This window comes from Manacus vitellinus, unplaced genomic scaffold, assembly GCF_001715985.3.
Source record: "Manacus vitellinus isolate BGI_N305 unplaced genomic scaffold, ASM171598v3 scaffold_28_pilon, whole genome shotgun sequence".
NCBI classification, from domain to species: Eukaryota; Metazoa; Chordata; class Aves; order Passeriformes; family Pipridae; genus Manacus; species Manacus vitellinus.
In genome coordinates, this window is record NW_021940122.1 from 8,019,059 (window position 1) to 8,045,053 (window position 25,995).

General features: G+C 35.0%; 1 protein-coding gene across 2 annotated transcripts in view; it reads left to right on the forward strand.

Annotated features, from left to right (window-relative positions):
• Positions 1 to 25,995, forward strand: part of STXBP5L (syntaxin binding protein 5 like) — a 188,719-nt gene that overhangs the window by 58,419 nt on the left and 104,305 nt on the right. For both annotated transcript variants that reach the window (XM_018074685.2, XM_018074686.2), the window contains exons 3-4: positions 11,740 to 11,821; positions 13,827 to 13,927. In XM_018074685.2, the coding sequence (XP_017930174.1) occupies positions 11,740 to 11,821; positions 13,827 to 13,927 (183 nt within the window). The remainder of the gene's footprint in view (positions 1 to 11,739; positions 11,822 to 13,826; positions 13,928 to 25,995) is intronic.

Here is a 25,995-nt window from a genome sequence, read left to right on the forward strand (position 1 = left end):
GGGTTTTTGTTTTGGTTTGGTTTTTTCCCACTTTGGAGTGTGCCAGAAAGTAAACTTTCTGTTTCGCTGCCTTTACTTAATTTTTAAATACTTTTTGCATTACAAAGTTTTGATTGTCCTATGCTGATTCACTGACTTTCTGACAGGAATGATATCATTTTTCTGCCTCTTGCAAATATTAATCTATTATATCCTTCTTTCCTTGCTATCTTCATATTTACCCCCTCTCTTTTAAATATTTCTCTCCATTCCAATGTGTTTGTGTGTGTGTGTGTCCACTTCTCTTTTCAATTCTGATTTTTTTGAGCTGATTTAGCAAATATATTGGGTCCTTTTCCACAAAGCCTTTTTTAATAAATATATATTCATTTGGAAAGTTAATAGACTCTTGAGTTTCAAGTATTGAAAAACTCCTGCTTGTTTTGATAAATTAAGCCACAGGGTGGGGGGCAACAACTGACAGTGGACAGTCCAATTTCCAAATTCAGAATCACTCTTTTATTCAGAGACAGATATCCCAAGCAATGTGATGTTTATGTGCATTGAAGTGAAACAGAGATAAATCTCTCTCCCTAGACTTTGCTCCATATCAACCTTTGTATTTATATTCTTTTAGCTTACTTTAATTAATCTAAATATTAGTTTTTATGCTGAATTGGGAAGAACAGGACTTGGGAAAAGAAAGGGTTTTTTTTCCCATTTAGATTAGTAAATTTGCATTAGTAAAAAAACCATGTAGAGCCACAGGAACAGTGCCCATACAGAGGTGATTTTTAATCTGCTTTTCAAGTCTTGCAGACAATATAGGATGACAGAAAGGTGATTTTTATGATTATTGTTTGTGGGATGGAATAGAATAGATATAGCTTTTATGTTACTGAATGTTTGGTAGTGTTTGTAAGGGTTTAACAGAATGAAAGCTAACCACCTCCATGTTTAACCTCTCTAAGAAGATTTCTGTTCTGACTTTCGCATTAGTGAGAGTCAAAGACTTTATCTAGTCAGTGGTTTCCCTTTCTTATCCTACCTACAGTTTATATACTAAAATTTCAGAATGGCTGTATGAATAATATCTCTAGCTTCTGAAAATCAGTGTGGGGAGAAGCCGATGCAATTGATGTGTGTATGTGAAGTTGGATTTCTTCTTGTTTTGCTCCAGGTTTGTCTTTTCTTTTGCTCATGCTACATGTATGATAGATTCCTCTCAGGGTTCTGTTTAGGCTGTAAAAGCTGTCTCTCCCTAGATGAAACCTGGCTTAATAATTAAAATTATTATGGGGACTTTTCCAGAAGGCAGTATGGATGGGCTACACTGTATCTTGCTTCCTCTACCCAGTTTGTTTCCCTGCAGGCTTCCTCCCTCACATCACACTGCAGAAACACAAATTAGATTGAGCTTAAGGCATTTTTGTCATTGTCTTGAGTAGAGACCAGGGCCCTGGTAGTGTGTGATATTGTGCTGTGCTGGATCTGCAGCTGTTACTGCAGATCTGCTTCCTGACATAGATAACAAAACCAGTAGATCTTGCCAGAGATTATAGCAATGGTAAAGCAGAGCTGAACTGATGGTCATCCAGCCTCAACAGTTTCTGCTGTCTCTTCATTCTGTAGAGAAGGATTTGGATTATTGGAACCAACCACCCCCACTAGCACCATCTCAGAGTCAATTACCTTGCAGAGCCTCGTGATGATAGATGTACTTCAACCGTGGCAGTGTTTCAGTTCTCTCAAATTCTGCAAAGAATAATCCCTTGAAGGGAGGCAGACCTCTTAGTCTTTTTAATTTGAATTGCCAAGGAAATGTACGAGTAGTTTTGATCCCTTTTGATTCTTGTCCAACAAGAATTGGGTTATTCTGAAATAATACCGTATTAGTATGGTAAGTTCTGGAACAGTGTCCTGCTTCACTAAAACATGCAGACTTTCAGAAATTGGCATGGAAAAACTGGGATCCTGAGAGATTTCTGCTGTGTCCTCTTTTATTCCCAAAAGTAGTCAGTCTTTTCTTAAAATTCAAATGCTCCTTGGAAGTTATTCAGTATTCACCAACCATGCTTTCAAACCTTTACTCATGTTTTAACCCATGTTAACTAACGCGATTATAAATTTTAATTCAAATAAAACATAAATGCATATTACAGCTGACATCAAACATGAACATGGTTTGTATGACACAATCTACAAGTGTCTGTTCAAAGTGGCAAAATCATAGTTCATACCCATTTACACTTAGAAGGCTTCTTGAAATACATTTTAACCAGCTGCTGGTTACCCGTTTTATGTATATTGAATGGAAGGGCTGATTAACTGTGGTCTATGTTGTACTTTATTTCAAAATCTAATAGAATAATTATGTGGCTCAGGGGGGTTATAAAACTGATAAATGTAGATACCATTTAACCTGTATCTTGCATTAGAAAAAAAAGTGTCTCTTCTATGTAATTTGTTGCTGAAAACTTTTCTTAAAAAAATATGTTTTACAGTAGTAGAAGATAAAACTATTTGATGTTGACTGATACTTGGAATGCCTTTCAATATAGGCACATATATAGTGTCAATTACATTGAATTAAACCAAAGAATAAATGATTCAATGATTCATTGAAAATTTGTCATATGCTAAATTAAATTTATTTCAATTAAATTCTTAATTTTTTTTAATCTTATTTATTCTGACTTGAATAGCTTCATTGCCAGTTTTGGCTTCTATTGATAGCATGTGTTCCTGTGTGTTTTACACAGCCATTCTTGCTTAACAAATGAAATTCTAGACTAACATCTCTCTTTATTAAGAGTTAAAAATAAGTATATTGATTGGCAAAAGAGCTGAATATTAATATAGCTTAACTGAAATTTATAGAACTGTCATTTGTTTTTCTGGGGTAGGAATGAAATTACTGCCTGGTTTAACATATTGAACTTCCATTTAACAAGTTTTGGATGTGAAGTATTTTCTGTGTTGTATCAGAGACCTCCTGGAATCATCCAATACTAAACAGGTGATAATAGAGCTGATGCAGTGGATGAATTTGAGGAATTGCTCATCAGCTGGCTAGCCAGCTGTGAGCAGTTTCTTGTTAGGTAATGAAATTATTTAATATTTTAGACAGCGCTGCTCTGCCTAAAAAGAACATGGTGTATGACCTCAGCATCTCTATTATCTTGTGGTTGCATAACCACAGAAATGTTTGAATGAAAGTCTTTTAAAGTATTTCTTTGGGCATATCGATGTTATAGAGCACAGTCCTTGAAACAATGGAATTATTCAAGCAATCAAGCAAATGAGTCTCTGAACCACTTACCACTTTCAAAGCCCGAGTCAAGATGGGGTGCCATCTTTCTCAATGCATTAGTACCTGTGTATTGGTGTCATTTTTTTCTGACCAAAGTGCCCTTGCATAATGTATCTCTCTGAGAATATAAGTAAGTATACTTAGAATTCTCAGTTAAAAGAGAATGTTCTGTGATGTCATACATGAAAATTTTCTGACGTATTACTGAATAAGACTGAAAATGCATCATCAAACAGTTCACTTTAGTGACTCAGGGTTCTATTTGCACAGTATACCTTGCTGCTTATTCCAGTACAATCAGAAAACATAACAGAATGATTATTTAATTTTATTTATAAAGTTGAGTTTCTACAGTAAATACGTGAATAAGAATGCAAGCTCTGCTAATGGTCTGTTATTGGATGATCCCCTCAGTTTCATAGCCTATTAAATGTCTTAATAGCTAGTAGTCTGGAGATTTTCAGGGATTAAATTTCTTAAAATTAATTCTGGAACTATTTTGTTGGTTTTTTAGCAAGTAATTTCAAATTTAAATTTGAAAGAAGAGAAGTTCATTATAGAAAGCATTTATTTCCTGTTTAAAGGGGTTTTTGAATGTCTCATTAAGATGTTCATAATTTTTCAGAGAAGTATAGAATTATCTCACTGTTTCAGTAGAAATTTTTCACTCTTTCAGTTCAATGTTGATTTGTTGATAAGACTAAACAAAGTGGTTTGGGGAGGGTCTTAGCACCTGTAAGAATAACATCTAGGACATTCCTATTGCAGGACTGAGCACAAAATTCCCCATGAAAAGTAGTCATATATGTGCTCCTAATTGCTTCTGCTTTGACTAAATTGGGAGTAACACAACAGTGTCCAAGGCAGCATTTGTCTTAAAACTCAGTAATTGCTCATGAAACACAGAACTATAGTTGTGTGGGACTCACTGCTGTGAAGTACCTGGCATAAAGAATTATCCAGAGGCAACTGGGACAACAGTTAATTATCCTATCACCATTCTTCCTTCTGTCTGTATTAGCCAAAACAGTGAAACAATTTCAGATAAGAACAAAAATTATTTAATCACCTGCTGTCATCTCCTACAGACTGCATAATTTGCCACAGGAGCTTCATCCCCTTATTCCTAGTCTGCTGGTTGGGGGTGGAAGTAGCACTTGGGAAAACACGCAGTCTTGCTTTAAAGATTTCCAGTAGTGGCTAAGTCCTGTCTCTGTTTAACAGAGGAAGTGCAGCGTGTATCCAAGCTTTGTCATTATATGGATGAAGGCTTAATGTATTATTTTACTTGTATAATTTTCCATAGCAACTAGAAAAGGAATTAATATTTGAGGAAATGTATTTCTATTTTTAGTTACATTTAGTTTGACAGGGCTTTTGACCCCTTTTAAAAAGACTTATTATATGGGCACTTTTCATTCTCTGTCTTCTGTTGTCACTAGTTGTTCTTCATAACTGGCAGTTATGAAGAAAATCTGTACCTTGTGATCACTGTTACTAATTGCTAAAATGCAACAGCCATTTAAAAAAAATCTCTGCTATAGGAAAATATGAGAAAAGTTTTGATCTTAGGTAGAGTTTGTATAGATAGTCTTCCATTTTTGCTTGAAGAGCAAACCTTCTCTAAACCTGTTATCAGCGAATTCAATGGCAGAGCGTACAAACAGGAAAAACAAATAGTAACACAACACACATGCTGAAATTTTAAATGCAGTTGGTTTTAGTATTAAATCATTGTAGATGGATGCATTTGTCATCAGTGACTGCACATGTGATAACCTGCGTCTGTTATGTGTGTTCTGGATGTACAGATACACATGGAGAAAATACTGTGTTAAATATTAATATCTGAAGGCTGAGAAAAAAATAAAATCAAAATGGCCAAGTTAAAGCTACCTGCTTGGTTTCTTAGGTAAGGCAGAGTGTCTTAGTCTACCATCTGTGCCCAGTGAAAACAGATGGGCAGCAAATGGTATGATTTGCATAGTCCTCCTAAAAGGCAGTAAATTGAATAAAATGGAGTTGGGTTATCATTTTTTTTATCTATATGTCTATATGTTGTTGTTCAGGGTCTTGGTTATGTTAGTGATTTTCTGGGTTTAGAACACACAGCCCTCTCATTTGTGTCTGTTTAGTTTTCCATATCCTCCAGTGTGCATTAGGGCAAAAGTATTCTTTTGTCCCTGTTTGTTCACTCTATAGCTTTTTACCAGATATGTTTGTAAACAGACTTTACAGATATGTTCCCCCTTCTATTTCCATATCGTTCATGCCTTTGGCTGAATTTGTGTCTGCATTTGTAAATTTCTCTGAAACATTAGCCCCTGTGAATATAATCAATTATACTCTTCACTCACTTCTATAGATTTCAGTTTTCACTCTTGGTTACCTTTCTTTATATTATCTGCACGTGTCAGTGAACTTGCTGAGGTTTATGATTACCTGGGAAAAAAGAGGAAGCCACTATAAACGCAACCTTATAGTGTTGTTTTTTACTACTGCATGAAGTACAATCTCAAAATGTAGATTTTAAGGGTAGCTGCCTGGCAATGTGGAGCTTTTGCAGAATAGTAACTAAATAGGTTCTCTTTTGGAGGTGAATTTAAAGCTAGAAAGTTTCTGTTAATTATGATATCTGTGTGTGTGTATATATATATGCATATGCAAAAGGAAATTGAAAATTGTTGATATTCCACAAATGAAGTATTAAATTATTCACCTATATGTGAACTAGATGATCTTTAAGGTCCCTTCCAAACCAAACCATTCTATGATTCTATGTTATTTGCAAAACATTGCTAGGGTCATTACCTGTGAGTAACCGCTTTCCACAGTTCACTACTTCAGGTTTAGGGTTGATTGAGTTCAGTCACATGGTGATTGCGTTTATATTCTGTTTCTGGAACAGATGATTCCGAAAATGACAAAGACGTTGAAAGGCAGTCTTATTCAGAAGAGATGAAAATATGTAGTCCTGTGAGTTTTCCTAATTCATGAGGTATCTGCAGATACTTTGGGAAATAAAATAGCTTCTAAATTCATAGGAATAAAAAAAATCTGAATAGTGTGGATGTAAATTTGCATTTGACTTGAATAAACAGACGTATTTTTCATAACATTCATTCAGCTATCTGACTGTAATCTATATACATATAGACTTGCCATTAAATACAAGCTTTCTGTAAACCTTAACCTGGAAGAAATCAAGCTTACCAAAAGCAAATTTTTCAGCCAGTATAGATCATAATGGATATTTAACTGTCTTTAGATTAACTCTTACATTATTTATATGTATAAACAGAGATATCTATGTCAAGAAAAATAATCAAGACGAAGGTCATGGTAGACCAAAATCTCACGCTTATTTGGTGCCAAAACAGTTCAAATGAACTCATGGTAAAACTAAATCCCTCTGTGTTTAAACCAAAACCCACTAAGAGTTACTTTTTAATGTAGCAGCACCCAGTGAATCTACAGCAAATAGAAGACCACAAAGCTAGGATTAGGTCACATGTCCTTTTTAAGGAATTTGGTGAGCCTAGCTACAGGAAGTTAACAGAATGAAGGTTGGTAGGGGGGCTTTTATTTTTTGCAAAGCAATGGAGAAGTCTCAAAAGTCATAAACAGTATGATTTCCCAATTTGTTTTGGTAACAAAGAGGTGTCACATACATGTATTAAAAAAATATATTGGATATAAGAAATAATAAAACACCATATACCTTTTTACATTGTATTAAAGAAACCAAGATGAAGTGTAGCTCTGGTTTTGATAGTTGAAAGAAGTTGAGCACACATTCTATATCATGTATAAAATCACATAGGAACTATTCAAGAGCTGACAAAATTACTGGTGACACAAAAATAGAGGAGCTCAGGGTGTTTTGGTTTTATTTATGCAGAAGATGGACAAGCTCGTTCAGACTTCCAAAGCAGGAAAGTTCTGCTAATAGAGTTATTTAATTTAGCATAAAAAGGCATAATGAGATACAAAAGCTTGAAATGAAAGCTAAATATTTTGATTCTACATACAGCATGACATTCTTAATAGTGAGGATAACAAAACACTGGAGCCATATACTTCAGAAATCAAAAAGATAGAATATCTTCTGTAAGGAGAGAAAAACCAAGGTTGAATCCCATTTGAAGCATAAAACCTAGGACTGTGGCATTTATTTATACCAGAATATGCACTGTTCTTAGTAGACAGAAAATTAATGTGTATGAGACTTGCAGAAACTCTATGAGGGAGCTGTAAAACTGTATATTCCAGGAATTGAATACTTCGTTCAGACCTGTGAATCTAGGTGTTAAGGATGATGTTTTCATAATTGTTATCTTTTGACAAAATCCATCCTGTGAGACAGATACAACTGACTAACCTTTTGGTTGGTGTGGTTGAATTCTTTGATCATTCTAGTACTTGACTATTTAGATAAACACATTGGTGCTTTTTTTAACTGATAAATCACTCAATACAGTGGAATAAGTCTTCTGCAAGAAAAAGCTGTCCTATATTCGGGTTACACACTAAATCAATTTTACAGTTGGTTTATATAATGGTGTAACCAGCCCACAAGCATCTGCTCTTAGGGTGCTGCATAGTCCTACTCAAACATGTACCAGTCAGTGTAGATCAGATGACAAGGACTCCTTCAAGCAGCAATGCTACTTCTGCAGCACCCCACAATTCCCAAATGCTTTAAAGAAGTGGCTATAAATGGAGATCGCCCATTTCTATGTGTCCCTTTTAATAAAACAGTGGATGTGAGACCATGGTTTCTGCTTAGTAATTATAACCCCTTACTTTAGCTTTCATTTCTGTGCATAGGTTGTTTTTAGTCATGGAAGAATTTATTTAAGTACTCAAAAAAAGTTAGAGCTGCTTATTTACATAACTTGGTGTCATTTTCTTCTATGGAATAATTTTAATTTTGAAAAAGGTGCCATATGTAATTTAAGAGTTTTTACTTGACAGGGAATATCTGTTAGCTGCATTGGCATGCCTTGATAGGAGGTTCTTTATGATACCATGTCTTCACTTCCTTGTCCTTGCAAAGAGGAATGAATCAGACTGCAGTCCTTGTTATTGCAAAAAGATTTAATCTTATGCTATGGAAGAATCACCTATCTTAATGAAGAAAAATGTTTTACCTCAGCACCTTCTGGTCCTAAGAAGTTAAATATCTGCTGCAAGTAACACTGATCTCACCTTCAGAGTCAGTTCTGAAGCGTCTGCACTTTTGCTTCTCAGTGAACACACAAAGACTTTCAAGTCTTTGGATTCCATTAGTACTGAACTCTGAGAATAAGGAGACACATCGGATTTGTCTGTATCATACAGTAAAAATGAATAACAGAATAAAAATGCTGTGGAGTGCTATGGGAAAGTGTGGTCATAGATCGTGCTATGAAAAGCTTTGGCCATTGAAGCTTCTCCTGTGTATGTAACTATTCACTTGCAGCTTTGATTTCCAGTTAAAAATGTTCATATTTGCAAGTGCTCTGACATAAGGCATCCAAGATACAGTGAGTATGGATATGACATGAGAATATCAGATCTATACTAACCAGTCTTTATAAAAATGACCAAAAGGATTTTGAGAAAAAATCTGAATGAGGTTGTAATATTGGGAAATGGAAATTTTCTTCAACTTGTGGTGGAATGACCCAACACATGAGAGTGTAAATTCTTGGTTAATAATGTGTTGTGTTGTCATGGAAGTCTGCATCTTGGAAGCTAAATCCAAGTACTTAAAATTGGGCATCTTGACAACTGATTTTTTTTTTTTTTTTGCAAGATAGTGATTAAATTTGAAATATCAGGATGTTGAAATACTCTTTGAAAAAGTGTTGCATACAAGTGAATGCAGAGCAAAAAATCCTATTTTTCTCACACAGATCTTAAAGCCAGGATTAAAAGTTGTTTTCAGAAAGTACATTTTTTCTGTTAGAATGTTATTACTGTCACACTTTCACTGCTTGATGCACATAATTCTTGTTCTACTTGTTTCACTCTAGATCCCAACAGACATCCAGACTTAGTTTTCATCTTTTTCCCTTTTATGTATAAATTAGGATAATCTGGCATGTCTGGGAAGGCCCCTGGGGGATCCAACATACTGATAAGAGAGAGAAGATAGTGACTGACTTTTATTCTTGGAACCCAGGGTGTCTACTTAGAGGTATTCAGATGTATTAGTCCCCCCTATTAATATCCTCAGAGATTCTCTATTCTCCCTTATAGCAGAGTCATCATTTAATGAAAAGGTAAAAGTAAAAAGAATAAATTCAGTCCAAAGCCTGAACTGTATCTACTTCTGCTGTATATCCTGATAGAATACACTGTTATGAAAAGATTTGATGTGGTAAGGTTGTACTTCTCTATGCTTGGCAACAAAGCACAGAATTTGCAGAAGATGGGCTAAAGTGCCAAGAACATGTGCCAAGTCATCATACCTCTTCAGCTCCTTCCGCTGGAAGGACCTCACTGCAGCTCTCAGAATGTTTGAAAACCACCATCAGTCAGTGATAATGCTGCTATTTAAGGGTCAGTCCTTACTTCAGGGCAATTGGCCAGACTGAAGCAGACGACACAATTTCTCTCTTATTTTGGTAATTTGTGAAGTATTTCAGAGTGAACACGGATGCATACAAATGTGAATTTTTGTAGAATGTCTTATTTGTTTGGATATGCTGAGTGAAATCATCTACTTTGTTAGCATGTTTCCTAGAAAACGAACTTAGCATGATCCTAATGCTGGGAGGTGAGAAATGCTTAATCAGGGCAATGCCACTGTAATTTTCCTTAAGGACAAGCACTAACTAGTGCCATGTATTTGTACTGAATATTAAACTCAAGTTAAAGGGAAAGCACTTACCTACTGAAACTTCCACTTGGTTTGAAATCCCCAGTGGGTTGGTTGCTTGCTTGGTTGGTTTTGGTGCTTCCTCTCATGTTACAACAGGTAGTTGAGAAGAATAAGGAGTGCCACAGAACAGTCATTTAAAATGGACCATCAGCCATCAACCCTTAAAAAAGTGTCTTAGGCTACAATACATCTTTATTGTCCATTTTAAATAGGTTATTTAAATGATGCAGGTTTTTATTATTTTATCAGTTATGATCGTATTCAGGACTACAGTTTGGGAGCAAGCAGCACATGGAGTTACTCACTCTATTCCTCTACCTTGCTGTTCTATAATGTAGCTATGATGCTCTATATGCAACTTTTCATCTACAGATACCAGTTTTATAAAACACTATCTCCAGCTTACAAATAGGGAAATGAAGGTACAGGGAAGAAAATATACTTTTTTTTCCCTTAAGGTTATCCACTAGACCAGTTAGCAGAACTAAGAGTAGAGCTCATGTCCCTCAAGGTCAGTGGTACCCATTAAACTGCTTGTTTAACAACTGGAAAAGTAATTACTTCATACTTTAAAGTTTTAAACCTCGAAGTTGCTAATTTATGGATTATACTTCTCTGAGGCCAATATTAGAACAGTTTACTGCATGTCTCTTCTCCTGTGAAAGGGGAAGTAAAGAATCTGACATTTACGTGCAGGTAAAATAAGTGGACAGTTGGCTTTTTTGCTCAGGATTTTACAATATGCTAATATGATTATATATTAGAAGTAGATAAGGATTGATGTTGTAAAATCTCTTTTCTGATCATAATCTTAATGGATTTAATATGTATGAAGGTGCTTCACATGTTTCACGCAACATGGTTGTTAATAATGTATTTCATATTTCTCCTTTTGCTTTACTTTTCGATAATATTCTGGAACAGCAGTTTCTTGTTAAATTCTCTGACTCAGAAGGGAAAGGCCATCATCTAAGTTAGGGAGATTGCAACTTAGCCATCTCAAACCATGACAAGCATGCAGAGAAAAAACTGCAGCAGAGTTGTGGAACTCTGCTGGGCACTGCGTTGTTTTGTTGATGAGACAGAGACCAATAGTAACATGTGAGCTTTTATGAAAGTGTGAAATGACTCACTCTAAAAATCATTTTCTTAGATTTAAAAAATAAAACCTGCTGTAGAAGAGTGTTACTGACATAAATCCTAAATTATTAATTCATAATGTCTTGATAAATACAAAAATCTGATACATTCATGTGTTATATGTACCAATAATGTATAAAAATAAACTTAAGATGCATCCTGCTGAATTTTTGTGTTAATTCATGGACTTTATTTCACAGGCAAAAAAAATACAAGCAAGAACAGATCACTCACAGTTGTACGTGTTTCAAACTGATGATGTTGGTACTTTAATTAGAATAGGGGAAAGTCAGCATAAACTCTTTTGTTTTACAGAAAGCAAGAAGAATTGAGGTTAATTAAAGGTTAATTGGAGTTTAATTGGTAGTTCTTTTTTTTCCCTCTTTACTTCTGGTAATAACAGGAATGTTAGAATCCTTGACTTTGATGGCAACAGATTGGGCAGGCCTGGTGTTGATTGCTATTGCCAACATGAAAGTGGTGCTGCAGTTCTGCAGCTCCAGTTCTTAATCAATGAGGTAAGGACATATTTACTCAGATTCTTCTGTATAAATTTAGTTGAATAAGTCAATCAATGTATTGTAATTGAGTGATATAACTTCTCACATTGACAAATTGTGCCAACAAGTAAGTGGCATACATCCAGAGGACGTTCACTGTGCTTTTTAGAAGACTATTTATGAGACTGCATGCAGGGAAAAGTATTGCCTTCATATACATCAGTATAAAGCACTGAACAAAAGGCAGTCAATATATGAATGTGTGCAGGGAGATGTAAAATCAATTAAATTACTAAATATACTGCGCAGTCTTGTTTCAAATAGAAATTAATAAATGACCTAAATCTTTCTCTGGAAATATATTGATGGTTATTGGCTAAAAACACAATACTTGGGGATATGCTATTACTTGAAGCAAGAAAAAGCAATAGCAGAGATCATCAATCAAACCATCATGCTTAGTCTTTGTAAATAGTTTGTTGAAATCAAGTTTAGACAACGTAAAGAAACAGTGACAAATTATAGCTTGCTCTGCAGAAGATTTCTGAAGATGGTAATAGGCAAGGAGACTTTCTGGAACATAAAAATCAGTTTTTTTCTTTAGGACCTTATAACTAGGCCAAATCTAGTCGTAGTTCAGTTTTGATTAATTTTCTCCCATGACATAAGGAAACACTTTTGACAGTTTCAAGTCCTCTCTCTATAGGTGGAGATCTCAGAACTTCTCAGAAGAGTTTTAGTTTTCTGATTTTTTAAACCTGAGAAATATTTATTTTTTTTCTACCTCTGTTTGGAGAAAGTAACTAAACCACATAAACTGAGGAACGAGGACTAAAACTTTAGAAACAATCAATACAATGAAATTCTTTAGAGGAATGCAGGGATGAAATTAGGCAAGGTTTGAATCAGGTTTTCATTAGGTGACCATCAAAATCCCTAATCCATAGAATTAATTTAATTTCTGTGGTGGACATTCTTTCTGACTCTTTGGGAGATGAGAATTAAAGCATGGATTACACTGTATGAGAGAAGGCTCACTTTTGTAAATTTTGTTTGCATAGCTCAGTGTTGAAAAGAACAGTTACTAGGATTAGGAAGGAAATCCAAGATGCAAAAAAGAAGTTTACCAGTCCATCATAGCTGGTATGAACCAAGCTTTTCAGTTACATCCTTGCCCTTCCTCAGCATTGCCTTCTGTTTGAGCAATATCTAGTTCCTTTCTGCAGTAGTAATACACAAGAAGAGATCTTCTGTATAAGACTTGATCTGAGGTGTAAATTTAGTAAGGCTCTTCAGGGGCAGTTCAGAACTTCACACCTCTGCAGTCATTTTCACAGGTCAGCAGAGTACTATGGTGAGGAGAAAGAGAGCCAGAAATTACTCCAAGCTGCCCGGTCAGATAGAGGTGTGGACTTTGGAAGATGTCCATTTTCGGGACAGTCTTCATAGTATTGCTGATCTGTGATAAGGACTTTGTCCTTTTGTCTACATCTCTTAGTTCTTCCTAGGTTCTCTCCCCCCATTACCTGTCCCTACTTTCTCATTTGCACCTTCTTTTCATAATTCCGGTTTTGAATATTCACGTTATTGTAATATGACTACTAAACTGTGCTTGGCACTGTTGCTTGTGTACATGTGTGTGCACTAATCCCTATATCCTTTAGTTACAGCCTTGACACTCACCTTTTTAAATAAGTGTTGTTTGTTCTCCATTTCCTTAATCTCTGTGTTTACATGGAAATGCATGAGAGTTGGCATGTATAACCTTGGTACAAAGGTTTTTGAATTTCAAATTGATGTAGTTTTAATTTAATTTTGGCTGATCTGGTACAAATTTAATATGTTTAGATTTACCAGATTAATTCAAATTTATTATTATTTATGGTAGATTTTTTTTTTCTAGAAGAAAGGAGCCATTTTTCATAAACTGTCGATTTTACAGGTAGATCATTAACAGTGAGGATCAGAATAAGACAGAACCTGCAGAAAAGTAATGTGTTGCTGTATTTTGTGTCTGCTCTAGGGTGCTTTGGTCAGTGCATGTGCAGATGATGCACTTCATTTGTGGAATCTCCGACAGAAACGACCAGCTATCCTACATTCTCTGAAATTTAACAGAGAAAGGTAAGAATGTGTGGCACAAAATAAATATCTCATTAAACAAAGAAAACTTTCTGGATTTCTTACCATTTTGCCTTTCTACAGGTGGATAAAGATGTATCTTGATTTTTTTTCTCTGAGTCTTGTTTCCATAGAACAAAAACTTCACTTTCTGCAGCCTTCTCAGAACAGGAAAAATTGTGTCTGCTTTTTGTCAAAGTGTTCCTCGTTTTACCTTCTGTTTGCATGAACTGCCTTGAACAGTACTGTGGGGGTGTTTTCTTAAGACACAAGCGCTGTGATCCTTTTGGCTTATCTGTTGTTCAGTATTAGACAGAGTACCTCAGCTGGCTGTAGGAGGGTAATAATTATTTTCTTCACCTTGAAAGTGGTTTATTTTTGTAATATATTGGAAGTTTGGCAGAAATAAATTATGAATTTGGGAAACTGTGGTTAAATTTCAAGTGAATCAGAGACTCTTTTCTTAAATTTTACTTTATGAGTACCTAATTGTAGGAATCCCTACTGAAAATAGATTAAATAAGTGGTTGTAATTTTCAAAGTCAAAGAGAAGCTGAGCACTTTAATCTGTATTTAGTAAAACCTGCTATGATGTTACAGAACTTCAATGCTACACTTTTATTAATATTAAAAAAAAGTTCCCTGTTTCTATTAAGGAATTAGGTCAGTAGTCAGAACACCAAGACTCACTGCATAAATGCAGCAGTTGTTTTTGACTGGAGATTTAAGTGATATTGTCATTCTCTTAGCATACACATTCAGTGTTTATTAAGGTGCAGCAACTTTTTTTGATATTTGTATACGTGCTTGTGCAGTGATGAAAGGTACCAGTACTTTTACTAGAGCTGTGAAGTAAACAGAGTCATCAAAGCTTTAGCTGCAGCAAATCTGAAAATCATTATGGCAATACATTTTTCTTTGTTGTTTATTATCCATATACATGTCATGTTTGCACTCAAATGTCACCAAGGGGCATGTTTTGTTGTGGGAAGTACACATAATAATTTAGAAAATATACAGTCTGATTCCAAAGAATTTATAACCTATAGCAAAAGTGCATCAAGTGGTTTGGGGCTGCGTGAGGGAAGATGAAAAAGAAAAATTATGTGTACATTTGCTAGCTGCTTTTGAACAGCAGGTCATCATTTTACGTATGGTGAAATATTTGAATCTTGGTATTCTCATCAGGCAGGTGCATTATGCACAATTTGTCATTGATAAATCTAAATATTGCAGAAGTTATTCCAGTACCTCTTGGTCTAACTCTCCCAGCCACCAATCTGACTTACAACCTAAGGAATCAAGGCTTATAAAAATGCAGTCTCTGTTCATCTCTGTTTGCCTTCTCTTTGAAGAAAGTAACATGGTATCTTGGTCAGTATTTTGTCAGAATTTCTTGATAAAATAAATTCACACACATTTGGGCTTTGTTAAGAACAAAACATTTGTCATCATGTTTCCTAAATTTTCCATTTCCTCTGACATCCTGAAACACTGGGCAAAATGTTTGCAAGCAAGTTATTTGGAATACTGGAAAACTTTGCTTAAAACCAAATTTTATCTAATGATATTTTTGAACTGAGGTTTAAATAGGAACTGAGAATGTACTTATTTGTAACAAATACATGGCTAACTATACTGCCTTCTATCAAAATCTAGTAAGTTGTGAGTAAAAAAAAAAACTATTAGTTCTTTTATACATATTTCAAGTAACTGGTTCAATTACTGCCATTTAAATAATTTTTATTAACACATCAAAGGCTATGAGACAAATATCCTGCTATATTATATTGTCAAAGAAGTAAGTCCAGTTTTAAATTAAAAAAGAGTTTTCATTAAGTACAAAGAAAGAACATTGTAGGCAGTTCATTTCTTCTCAAGATTCTCTAGCACTGCCATAAGCTTCTGGTTGTTTGGGGTTTTTTTCCAAGCACTTCATTTTTATTACATTTTCTTTTTAAACACTTATTGATTAACTTCAAATCATCTAACTTTCAATTTTCTAAGCTCAAGTTACATATTTAATGCGTAAAATTCAACATAAACTTCTGGGAAGTAGAATAAAGTTAGGTTAAAACCCTAATTAACCCTTTCAATTTGGAACACTTCTCATTATATATGCCTAATGGAGTTAAGTCTAAAAGAAAACTTCCCTTTTTTTCTGGATATATTTTTGATGTTAGAGAAAAGAACATATAAATTACATGGTGCTTTGCTATAAGAAATCAATTGCAAATCGGATATAAGGAGAATTTGAGATGCTGATAAAGCAATAAGATAAAAATTTATTTTCTTCAAGAAATTCAAAGGTATGTTTTTCCAAAAAATAATATCTTCTTCACTGTTGGAACAGTTACAAACATTTTATTTTCATCCTTCCCTCTCATCTTGCAGGAGAAGGTTAAGTTGAGGCAAGATTCATATGTAATAGAGACAGATTCTTTCATTTGTCTTAAGTTTGTGACCCAATGAAGGACCTGGTTTTGATGGGGAGAAATGCTTGTTGAGAGAAAATAGGTTTTAAAATACCAATACATGTTTTCAGAAAATAGTATAGTATTGAAAAAGGCCATACAGGGAAGTGTTTAGACAGCCAAAGGCTAGTTCTGACAAGAATGTAATTTATAATGTAATTTAATTCTAGCTTTAGACAGCTTCTACAGAGCCAAACGTGTAATTATTCAGATGCATTTTGGCTATGAAAATGGAACATGTGACTCCTTCAAATTTTTCTATTTGCACACCTCTCTTGAGGGTTTATAAAATTTGTAATTTTATTCATACAGTGTGTTTGTCTCCTTGATGCGCTCTTTGGTTTAGATTTTGAACAAATGGCAGATTTCATGAACTGATGTAATAGAATGCACTTAAAGTTCTAATATTTTATCTGCTTGTGACGATGAAGATAACTTTCATGTACAGTTTATTGTGGGTTTTTACGATATTTGATGCATGAAACGTACAACTGTTGGGTGAATGTTGCTTAAGTCTTTGGCTATTCCTCAGTGCACCAGTCATCATATTGTTTAACTGTTTAATTTGCTTCTGCTTCTTGACATTTAAGATTGCAGGATAATAGACTAAAATCTGCTCTTAGTAGTGTCTCTGCAATTACTTGAGACAAATTTCCCAGAGAGTATACATACAAATATATCCCCCATTTCCCTCCCAGAAAAATAAAAGACATTTGTTCTTTTCTTTGGCTGTTGGTAACAACATAGTTATAAAGAGCAAGGAACTCTTAAATGCAGCACACTAGTTGTCTTTCACTTAGTATGTAGGATTCAATATTAAGGCACTGAATGGTTTATGAATAATAATTCACTGACAAGTTGCACTTTTATAGCCATTAAATCAGAGTTTGCAGCTTCTCCAGATTTATTTTTTTCTTCCTCTGACCTATTGTTAAACTAATGATAATGCAACATTATCAATGTGAATTTGTATCATAATTCACTGTTCCTTTACTAAATATCTCTTTGGAGCAAGTGTGGAAGGAACACTGAGGAAATATAATGGCAGATTTTTTTGTTTTACAGTGTAATGCTCTGGACTTTTTAGCAAATTATATGTTTTTGCCATGTATCAAAATATAAGGTAATCAACTTAAATTCCTATTGCTATATTTGGAGTGTGATACAATGCATTAAGAACCTTCAAGAAGATAAAAATGTAAACTTGGCCTCATACCAAGAGCTGTAATGATAAGACAGTTTCTCAAAGACATGCTTGACTGTAGCATATGGTTGATAATGTATGATTCGCTGTTGCTTTTACAAATACGATGGACAGGTAAAACTTTTTAACCTCTCAAGACACTCTGTAAGAATCTCCTCAGTATCTTTAAAGGTTAACATTATGGACACCTTCCATGCTTTAGTGCCTCCTTTTCCTTCCTTGATGTCATAGGAGACACCAGATTCATCTTCAGTAGGCATTTTAGGCAAGACAAATAACTCGGCTACTGGAATTAGGCACTGTCTCTATCTGCTGCAAAGAACATTTCAGTGATTTTACTTAATCCTAAACTGTTATAGGTCTTAACTATTTTTATTATAATGAGAACAGACTTCAGAAAGTACAGCTTTAAATTCACAACAGTTTACGAATTCCTCTTTAAGATTAGTGCAGCTGGGATAGGAAAACCAGCAAGGATTACAGTGTGAAATCCAGGTCCTTTAGGCCTACAGGCACTAATTTCACTTGTGAACACAGTTCTTCTGTCATTCTGAAGCTGAGCTGGTTCAGTTGTGTCGACTGACATGGGGAATAGCCCCTCCTCTCTTTCTTCTTTTAGCCAGCGCTAAAAGAAGTGTGTAACAAATTAGCCACAACAGCTTATCCACTGACTTAACATACATGGACACAGTATACAAGTTCTGTTGGGTCTTTAAATCCATCTGCATGCCCTCTGCACTGATACCATGACAATACCATAAGTGCCCTTCTGCAGGAGAATCACCAGGAGACACAATCTGTACAACTGGCTTTGAGGTTCTAATCTGTGACATTTCCTTCAGTGTTAAGGGTATGCTGGCACAGAGGAAGAGGAGCCTTTTAAGTGGGTGACTTTTAGAGCAATTATGTTAGCTGTAACTTACTATTGATTAGAAACTTGACTCCTACAGCTGAGACTGTGCAGTATTTGAACAAGGTGATTGAGAGTATTAAGGCTATTTTTTAATATGGTCTATACTCTTTCCTGAGAGTAGCTGTATCTTTGTCTCTTTGTCTTGCTGTATCTTCGCAGGATTTTGTATCCTGTGTTGTTAAGAGCATTTTAAATATTTGGTCTCTCCTTTGCAGATAAACCTCATCAAAATGACAGCAAGAGGCTCTTGAATGATACTGGTGACTGGCTGAGCAGTCTCAGCAGTACCTGTATCTGTTTACTTGTGTGATAGGGACTTGTGAGTTACTTTAAGTAGATTACGTGTCTCACTGGCTGTTCAAGGAACTGAATTCCTGTGATAGCTTGCCTGCTCATAAATGAACCTCCTGGTTAATATTGTATAACTGCAAACTCTGTATTGTTTATGTACTTTTAAATTAGTCAGAGATCTGTCATCAAGCATGAAAACAGTTCAGTGCAGTTGCACAGCCATGCTATACTACAAAACAGGTTCTGATTACATGGTGTGGTCCAGCATTTAACTATTCCAAAGAACCATTGCATTCAAATGTAAAGCAGTATTTCACCATAAAACCTGCCACAGTTTCTGGGTTCTGAAAAGGATGTAAATTCTCTCAGGTTGATGATGGAAAAAAAATGAGGAAACCAAAAGAAGCCATGCGATTGGCATTCACTTCCACGTCTTGCAGAAGATTTCATAAAACTTTCTTCTGCAGGTTTTTTGGTGTTTGGCAGGTTTTTTGTTGGTTTTTGTTGGTTTTTCGTTGGTTGGTTGGTTTTATATGTGTGGTGTGGTCTTGCATCAGCATCCATCAAACATTATGCTCAGGCATTTCAAAAACCAGTGTTTTCATGCACTTATTGAGCTTGAAAAGATTCCTGAAACTCATAAAAAAAACTTTGATCTAGAGGGCTTTAGTACTGCAGGGCAGGAAAATGAGCATTGTCAGATGGTACTTCAGAAAGACAAAAGACTGGAAAGTTTCTCTGGTGAGACTGACTCAAATCATGTTCATGTAGCTACCACATGCCTTTGTCTTCTCTATTAAAAAAAATAAAAAAAAATACAAAATAAAAAATGGCATTCTTTTTTCAGGTCTTGCATCATCTTATGGAATATTTCATAGCACACTTGACCTGTAGGATCAATGAGAGCCACAAATTTGTCCTGGAAAGGTGGCATGCAATCTAGCTGAAATGAAGAATGTCTTGGTCATAAAAAGGAATCAAGCACAAGCACTTTGTTTGTTTTTTTTTTCTTCAACACACATTACTAAACAATCAACAAAGCAAAAATGCAAAACATAGATTTGTTCATTGATACCAAGATTTGTTCATTGATACCAAGAATCAACAGGTTTGAGAGATTTATGAGACTATGTAATTCCAATAAAGTAGAATGAAAACTCAGGTGATCCCTAAAATTTTCTTTTTAATAGATCTTAAACATATGGGCCTTCTAGTGAAGACCTAGTTGCACACCAGACAACTCATATACCTTCCTTCATATAATAAACAAGTTGAATTTGTCTTCTATTAAGATATACAAAACATGACCCCGGTAAGAAAGGCACTGAAGACTGTAAGTCAGTGTTCAAAATGCAATTTATTATAGCCAGCAGTACAAAGAAGGAGAGAGTAGCATAGGAAATCCTACATCAGGCTGTGCAGGCCCCATTCATACATAGTGTTACCCCATTTTATTCATTCAAGTTATTATAGGATTTTCTTGTAATGCACACAACTCTATGCATTACTTCTCTTGTCAGACATTAACACTAAAACTTCCCTCTGCACTGTTGGATGAAGGTGGTGCAACCACTGAGAGGGATTTGCCTGCAGGCTTCTCTGTGACAATGAGCTGGCTCTGTTTATCCAGCTTCCCAGGGTTTCATACAGCACAGCACAGCCTGTAGACCACACTGCACAAGTGGCCCCAGGCACCTACTCAGTTTGAGTGATGTGTGGATCGTCTCCTCCGCATGCAACAGTCCAGACTGTTACACTGTTATATAACTTCAAGCTTAAATCTACTATTTGCTATTCATGAATATTGTTCCGTGTCCATTTCCTTCTTCTGATGGCAAGAAACCTTCCAGATTCAAGACCAGATTTATTTTTATGCCTCTTTTTTCCTGTTTATGATATTCTGGTATTGACATCATCGCGGATTCTAAATGTTTTGTCTCTGCAGACAAACAGCTCATTGATGTACATTCACAACCTGGGGGTTTTTTGGTTGGGTTTTTTTTTCACTACAAAAATTAAGATTCTGTGTTTTCCTTTAAAAATTTTTGTCTTCATTTCCTTTCCTTTCCTTTGGGCCCTTCTTCTCATATCAGTTCTCTCTGAGCTGATGATTCATCAAGGAAACATATTCTAGATAGGGTCCCATCTGTGCTGTGGCCATTGACAATACCATTTTCTTTTGTAATCTCTGCAGGAATATGTTTACTGATGCATGCAAAAATGGCATCTTCCTTTTATGTGGCTTCATCTTATCAGTGTTTGTGGTCTTGCTGTGATTGACTAATACACCAATTACACTTCTTCCCTGATGTATATCTAGCTGGCAGGGAATGTGCTGCTTTTCAGTGCAAACCTTTAACTGTGGAAGCAAAGCAAGACAAGCAAAACTGAAATTATCTTTTTCCATCACTTCTGTATCATGAGCTCCAACCCTAAAGTGGAAGTTCTTTGAAGTTTGAGGCTGTACCCTTTGCATTTTAAATTTAATTCCATTTCTTGTACTTCACTCATTCAGATTGTCCTTCCTCTGTAATATTGTGTTCCTAAGAGGTTTCATTAGTATTGGTACCAAGACCACTTGTGAAATTACAACAGCTGTAAAACTAATACTTGAAAATCTCTCAAATATCCAGTAAAATATTTCCTTTTCCAGTAAAATCAAGTGGAAAATAGACATTAAAATAGAGTTTTATAGTGATGGTTTTTATAAATGCTGTACTGAGTTTTGATATAGGCTATATTTCATATATAGTATATTTTGAAATAGTTTACCTTTGGTAAACCTACCTTTCATGTTTACTACAACTTTCCAAAATGTGTCCTTTTGAGACTCAGAACCGTAGTTAGTGTGTATTTTCAAGTATATATGAGCAAGTAGTAATAACATTACAGTCACAACATCATAGATAAGAGCATGGCTTAACTTTTATTAGGTTTAGCTTATTTGTGCTTACCAGTTTGGGTGGGATTTGTAATGCAATCTGAGTTGGTGCCACTGCAGAAAAAGTGCTGCAACAGCTTAAACTGTCTAGTTTAAAGCCAGTTCGGTTACTTTATGCTTAAATCACACCAGAGTAGATGTTACTTTAAAATAATATCACAGAAGTCCTGGTCAGATTTTTAATTCTAGAATATATAGAAGGATCTCTGTTTATGTCCAGATCCAACCTTGAATTTAAGAATTTTTATTCTTTTTTAATGGTGACTTTCACAGTCTTTCCTGAAAGGAATTTTTAGTCCACCATGATTCTGCCAACATTATTTTCAGTTTCAGTTCAATTAAAAATGTCCTTAAATGCATTATGCCACAGTATCTGCTTTTATACCTGCTTTTTAAACAATTTCTCTGAGGGTAAATAGAGCTTTTTAAGATAGTTAAGATCTTTCCTTTTTTTTGCACAACTCTGTACATAAAGGTTCAATTTCCATAATGAAACCTTAAAATGTGCAATAATAACATCAGCTCATAGTATATAGTAATTTGATTTTTGACAACTACTTAGAAAATAATCAGTTGCCATGTGACATCGGTTACATGTATATATCTTTGTTTTAGAAGCATGTTTCTGGGACTTTAAAAAACACATGACAAGATGTGATGAATAATTTGCCAAATGTTTTTCTATTTAATGGTTATGAATTAATTGCAAATCAATTCACATTGTCCTCAGATTGGTGCATTAAAAAAGGTAAACAGAAAATGGCTAACTGCTATATATGAATTACTTTCAGAAACAGCAGCTGTATTTGATAGCAGAAGGGCCAAAAAAACCCTTCTGTTTTTACAGAAGGTCACCACATACACATACATGAAGTCATTATGACTGACAGAACTGCTGGAGAAAAATTAATAACTAGCACAATTACAATTACTTTAGGACTTAAAAATAGTATGGAGACTAGAGGAACCTCTGGCCTGACAAACCCTCTTTTCCAATCTACTTCGTCCTCTGTGTCATTGTGGCCATAGTTCCTTCTATTATTTGTCTGAGAAAAAGGTGTCTATTCAAAAGTCCATTTTGCAAAACATCTTTGTGAGGTTTTGTTTTTACTTCAATAAGGAAGAAAAACATGTCCAGAATTATTTAATTTTTATGTCACCTGACCACCTCTGATTGACTGCCTGGGTAACTTCTGTGTTGGTTTCTTTCCTCAAGAAAAAATCATTTAGCAGTAGACATAATATTGCTATATCCTGCCAAACCTTACATCATATGCTGAGCAGTGTGCTTGTTGTTTCTAATGCTTTGTAGAAAATAAAGCATGTTTGTCAGTAGATTTATACTTTTCTGAGAAAACACAGGATGACATGTTATGTTGTTTTCACGTAGCAGCCGTGTTGCCAAATTGCTCTAAGGCCAGGTTTGGATAGGAAAATTTAAAATACGTGTATACACAGCTATACATTGAACAATTGTGTTTCATGGTCTTTCTTAGTCATAACAAATGAGAAGCCCAATACTGTAATACAAAAATGCATCATCTACCTCATATCACACATAGTTATATTAGGCAAGAGAAAAAAAAATATGCCTTTTAAAATTTAAACAAGTTCAGACAGCATAAACAGTCTACATTATCTGTTGGAATTTTCAGCTTGCTACAGTTCTCAAATTAGAGTTTTGAAACATGTTTCATAGTTCTGTTCAGATCTAGCCTTTGACCTTTGTTATATTAGATTTCCAGTCATATCTTAAAGCAGTGAGGAACATGCACCCGTTCTGTTGCAGTAAGTAATTTAGTTCTTGGAAACCACACCACTTCTTTTCTGCCCAGGCACATGTCAGCTTCAAGCAAGTACCCAATGCAATGATTTAGGATACTTTTCCTTCTGTCACAATAAACTCTGGGCATTATTCCAGTAAATCAGAAATAGAGCTAGTAATGTCAGTGTTGAGATTATATCATTAAACAGTACATGAGCAGGAAGAGAAGAGAGACTACAGATTGCAGAAAAACAAGGATCATTAATCATAAAGTCTCTGTCTACTGAAGCGTAACAAATGAGAACAGCTGGTCTCCAATAAGTCTACATGATTTTAATTGATAGAAGTTGTTAAGGAAAAGAGTGTGTATAGACAGAAAAAGCATACACATGTAAAAATGCAATTTTTTTACATTGAAGTCAATTTCAGTATTTCAGTCTTATCATGACTGTAGAGTATCATTCAAAATAGCTTGATTGATGTTGATATAAAATAGGTTTTAAACTTACTTTAGTAAGAATGTCTGACACAGATTTGAGTATTTTGCAGCTAGCAGAGGACTAAATGCTAACATATCTTTAGTTTACTTTTCTAAATGCTTGTGAAGCCAAGCTGTTTAACTAAAAAGAAGTTTCAACCTTTCATCTTTGAGCTAAGTATCGATTTACTTTTTTGTAACTATGAGATTGGGAAACAAAAACTGCATTTTTGATTTATACCTACAATGTTGGCTGAAGGGATGAGAAAAACTCTACCTTTAGGTGTTTGGGGTTTTTTAATGCAATTGCTACAAAATCAATGAAATCAACAAATCAAAAACTTTATCTTTTGAGAATACCATGTCCCTCTTCCGTCCTTTGTAATTTGGCTTTCCTTCATTGCTAAGAAATTCAGTGGCTCTTATCATGCTCTGTATTACACATCACTGTCACTGTGCTTGGTATTACAAACCCATTTTTACTTAACCTTCAAAGAAATTTATGGAGAAGAAATTAAGTACTACAAATAAGAAATAGTGATTTCACAAGCCAGTAGACAAGAGAAAGATCATGTACATTATCTTTCCCCAAAAATGAAAGCAAGAGTCTGTTTGCCAACCCCATTTCGCAAATTTGCTCACTTCACTGATTTTGTGGAGCTTTTATTCTCATCTTTGTTGTCTAATGACCTTGAGTAGGCATCAGAAACAAACTAGAAGACAATAAAAAGTATGCTGGTTTCTTCCAACATCTTTTTCTATTAAAGGAAGCACATTTCATTTAATTTCCTTGTCTTTTTCTCTTGGGTCTAAGTCTTTATGTTACACCTGTTCATACACAACAGTACTGTTGTGTCATACGGTACTAGAGATCTAGCCAGGGAGAGTATGCCACTGTCACTGTCAGTGATCTTGCTCCTACAGGTAACACATCCCAATGAATTTGCATTCAAAATCATAAAAGGGAGTTGACAAAAGAAGGCATCTCTTTGCTGTGCATTTGCCCAAAAGAAAGGAAAGTAATTTTCTGTCACCCTGAAAATGAAACAGTTATTAGTAACACAGGCTACAAAGGTCATCATGTCCTTGTACACTGGGATTTCAAGAGTGACTTTTAAGTTGATCTTGAGCTCCAGTAGTGCCCAGTAACATGATGCAGTGCTACAGCAGATAGCCTTTAAGTTATTGAGAGTGTGAATTTAAATGCCTGTATTCTTATATTATAGGAAGTTATAGTGCAGCTGTCTTTTTGCATGTGTTATGGCACGTAGAACAGGCCAGGCTGACCCTCTATGGAGTTGTAAGAAGATTAGTTATAAGAACTAGGTTAGTTATAAAACTGGAAACAACCAAAGGACCGGTTGCACTTTGTCCTTGTAAAGGGCTTGTAATAACCTCATAAATTCAGTCTTTATTCAAGGGAGATCTCCAGGTTTACTAATTTGATCAAACGGAATGCATCTAACATGTTTTTGAACATGCTTTTTGATTTGTTCTAAGTTCTTTTAAGTTTGAGTTAACTGCTTGTAAATAATTTATGTTGGCACCCATTACAAATGTTCATATAGTTGCTACACTAATGTTTTATATGGTTAACATAAGTATTTGTATCTTAAAACAAGTATTTATGAAATGCTGTGAACTATTAATTACAATTGTGATTGCAAATTCATTCGAAATAGTAAGCTCACAAATCAAGAATGGGCCTAACTTCAGGCTTTTAGGGTTATTTCAGATTAAATCAGTAGTAAACAGAAGAGAGGAACCCCAAAGGTTTATTTCCTCTATTCCAAAACACAAATTAAATTACTGCTGTTGTACAAGCAGCAATGACTGTAATTAATACTTGTATCTAAAGAACTACAGAATGAAGATAAATAAAACTGTTCTGTGGACAGATTGGGTAAAATGAATACCCTGACATATCAGATTTGACAAGGACCTTGGCACTTAGATGTATTATATAATGGTAACTAGAAGAGTTACCATTGCTTTGACTCCATGT